This window comes from Austrofundulus limnaeus, unplaced genomic scaffold (assembly GCF_001266775.1).
Source record: "Austrofundulus limnaeus strain Quisiro unplaced genomic scaffold, Austrofundulus_limnaeus-1.0 Scaffold467, whole genome shotgun sequence".
In the NCBI taxonomy this organism is placed as follows: domain Eukaryota; kingdom Metazoa; phylum Chordata; class Actinopteri; order Cyprinodontiformes; family Rivulidae; genus Austrofundulus; species Austrofundulus limnaeus.
Window position 1 is genome coordinate 40,511 of NW_013952869.1, and position 3,669 is coordinate 44,179.

The following is a 3,669-nucleotide window of genomic DNA, read 5'->3' on the forward strand; positions in this document are numbered from 1 at the left end:
CAGGTGTACCTAATAAAGTGGCCGGTGAGTGTATATTGCAATATTATTAAAATTTTACTTTTTTTTTCTTCTCAGAGCTTTTAGTGTTGAAGGATTTTCAAAGACTTGTACAGAACAGATAGAAATATTTACATGTTTCCGTTTTTAAATGAACATAAATTCTAATTTTCCTTATCATATTTCTCATAGGTGACCTTTTATTGGATTAAGTGATTCTTATTTTGGACATTTCACTCAAATGATGTTTTCATCATTTACCTGACCACCGTTTAGCAATCAAGTCCCAGATTGTGCCACACTGTAGCTTTGTAGGCTGCTACAGTGCATTAGCTATCATTTGTATTCTTCTGTCTTAGTAAAAGCAGCGACGTGGCGTGTATGAAAGAGCTGCATTTATCAGCCGTGAGAGAGCTGCAGGAGGCAAACGCCGACTCTCAGAAGAAGATGGAAGATGTTGTCACGGAGCTGGAAAGGTGAGCGCTMGACTGTCAGCGTTTTCTGGTGTTGCGTTTGATTCACGCGTGGTGTGAAAGTTTGAATTCCGTCGGCGTTTGAGCTTCACAGAACACTCGTCTTACTTTTTAGCACCAGAGAGGATCTGAGGGGAGCGAGAGGAAGACAGAGAGAGCTGGAGGCAGAGGTGGAGCGAGTGACCCGGCAGCTGACGGAGGCCGTGGACCAACTGGTGGAACAGAAAGAGGAGGAGCTCGGCAGACTGAGGCGGCAGACAGAGGAGCACCAGGAGAGACTCTTGGCTGAAGAAAAAGCCAAGGAGGAGAATTCAAAGTATGCCTCAAACTCACTTTGTCTGCTCTGAAATGTTTGTCATCGTTTCACCTTCTGTTCTCGTACACCTTGCAGAGCTCTGCTTGAGGTTCAGGCTCGCCTCGCACAAAAGGATGAGGAGATGAAGGCCGCAGAGGCGAGCCGCGCAGCTGAAATCGCGCAGCTTCAAACGCAGCTGCAGACGCAGATGAACGAGACGGAAGAGGCGCTGGGGCGTCTCGAAGAACAGAGAAATCAGAATTTAACTCAGCTCTGGCATGAGAGGGAGGAGGCCCAGAGAGTCTTGGAGGAGATCAGTCAGCACAAAGCAGAAATAATAAAGCAGCTCCAAGAAGAAAAAGAGGAGAGAGGAAAACTTCACAGAGCTCTCGAGGAGGAAAAAGAAGCCCTGGAAGTTGAGAGGCGAAACCACGAGCGGGTCAGGTCAGAGGCACAGGCACTACACGCTGAGCTCCGAGAGTTAAACCAGGAGAGGGAGAGTTTGCTCTCGGAGGTGGAATTTAAAGAGATCAGGCGTGTGCTGGAAAACCAAGTGAACACGGCCGAACAGGACAGAGATCAGCTCCGGGCTCGCCTGGACGACACCGAACAAGAAAAGGTTAGYCTGCAGGCCCAATTAAACGTCATGGAGGAGAAGACGCAGGCTCTGGAACATGAGCTGGAAAAGCACAGACAGGAGAAACTGGCTCTGAGGGACCAAGCAGAAGTACTGACTCAGGAGAAGGTTACACTGCAGTGGGAAATGGAGGAGCAGCGACAGGAACTCCAAAGACAATTAGCCGAAGTACAAGAGAAGAGGTGAGCAACGCTGGGTTTGCTCTGTGGCCTCAGGAGATGGAGAGTTTTTATACGTATTTCACCATTTGCAAAGTTGAACTTCTCTGTTTTTTTTCTTTTAAAGCTCCTCTTTTGCTGAGCTGGAGCGCTGGAAGAAACAGTACGAGGAGCTGTTTGCTAAAGTCAGGCCCTTTCAGGTCAGTCTTTATGTGTGTTTAGTTTATTGGCTTATTTAACAAGGACACTGTACATTTATGAACATTAGATTAAGCTTTCTTAAACATTTTGGGTCTGGGGATGACTTACACAGGAGAGAAATTTCTAAGGACTCCCTCAAAACCTCATTCTGATTTTAAAAATTTCTTTCTGCTATTTTAACCTTTAAAGTGGAGTATTATACCCACAGTGTTGCTTTGACTCATTCATGCATGTTTGAGGAATTCTTAAATCTCCTGCAGACATGTGGAGCTGCCTGAACGCTTGCTGGTACAAAGCTCCTCCTATTTGTACAAAGCTCCTCCCTAGAGCTCAGTCTGCAGCCGAGCTCCTGCCTCTGAAGCATTGTTGTGAAGACATGCTGAAGTGGGAGTGTCAGAGATGGCAGGAGGTTCTTAAAGAGACAKAGGCCAATTTCCAAGTGTTTAGATGGGCTTTGATACAAACTTAAATTTATTATTGATACATGCAATGTTTTTATAACAACTGAAAGTAACTCAACTAGATACCACATAGCAGTAACATAATGACCCCCGCACGCACAAATGCACCAGAACTCAGAAGTCTTTATTYCTAATAAATGTCATGCTACTATGTGCATCCCAAAATTGTAGTGGTTTGGGTGGGTGTCTTTTTTGGTGGGGTGGGATTGGGGTGGGCGTTAGACCTGATGGATAGCCCCTCATCAGAGCTAAACAACCAAAGAAATCTGAAGCTCTAATGTTAGTTTTTGAGCTATAACCATTTTTGCATGTCCAGATACCCCTTTTTCAGATAAATGGGGGGGGGGCACTGATTGGTGTGCCTGATGGATAGAGCTTTATCAGAGCTAAACAACAAAAGAAATCTGAAGCTCCTATGTTGAACACTTTCTGAGTTATGAGCGATTTTGCATGTCCTGACACCCCCACTTTGAAAGGAGCCCCCTCCTCAAATATGGGGTCTATCGTAAAACTGTTGGCTGGCGCAGTGTAGGTCAGACTCATCAACAGTTCTGCCAAATTTCATGTTGAGCGGTGCAGCCGTTTTTGTGGTACGGTTGACCAAAGATCACTGAAAAAAAAAAACAGTACGAAAACAATATGACTCCTGCTTACGCTTCACGTGCGGAGGTCATAATAACTTTATGCTTGGAAAATACATAATCCCTTAAATGTTATTTTAAATGGATAAGTGTTTTATTTGTGTACTGGTCCCGTATATGCATTTTTTTATGATATGACATAATTCATAATTTATTGCAGTTTATTTTGTGGACCTCCAAGCTACAGTTAACAGACTGTGGTGGGCTCCGTAGACCCTAGTTTGAGAACCTCTGCATTAGATAAATGTAGCCAAAAGGCTATTTATCATCTGTTGTCTCTAGAGAGGTTACACATCATGCTGAAAACAAAACAGAAATCCTGCATTAGATGAACTTTCAATAAAACTATTTAACAAAGTACTAAATGGCTGTTATTCAAAACATACTTTTAAGAAAGTGAGTTACGGTTTAATATGGTTTTATTCCCATTTTTAGTATCGTTTTGACAGTGCAGAGCTCTGATTAGGATACTTTGTACAAGCATCAGATCTGAATGAATGCACTTTCACCACAGTTAATTTGCAGGTGCCAGTTTGATAAACTAAAAAATGTATTTTGGTGTGTGTGCGCCCTCAGGAACAACTTAATGCATTTGCAGCAGAGCGGGCCGCTCTGCTTAATGAGAATGGGACAAGCCAAGAAGAATTAAATAAATTAGCTAACGCTTATGCTAGCCTCCTGGGGCACCAAAACCAGAAGCAGAAGATCAAACATGTGATGAAGCTCAAAGATGAAAACATCTCCCTGAAACAGGTGTGTGTGTGTGTGTGTGTGTGTGTGTGTGTGTGTGTGTGTGTGTGTGTGTG

At 43.7% G+C, this 3,669-nt stretch overlaps 1 protein-coding gene across 1 annotated transcript in view; it reads left to right on the forward strand.

Annotated features, from left to right (window-relative positions):
• hmmr (hyaluronan-mediated motility receptor (RHAMM)) overlaps positions 1–3,669 on the forward strand; it is a 15,886-nt gene that overhangs the window by 11,158 nt on the left and 1,059 nt on the right. Inside the window, exons 14-18 of the mRNA XM_014025309.1 lie at positions 357–473; positions 586–786; positions 862–1,584; positions 1,688–1,760; positions 3,440–3,616. Of these exons, the coding sequence (XP_013880763.1) occupies positions 357–473; positions 586–786; positions 862–1,584; positions 1,688–1,760; positions 3,440–3,616 (1,291 nt within the window). The remainder of the gene's footprint in view (positions 1–356; positions 474–585; positions 787–861; positions 1,585–1,687; positions 1,761–3,439; positions 3,617–3,669) is intronic.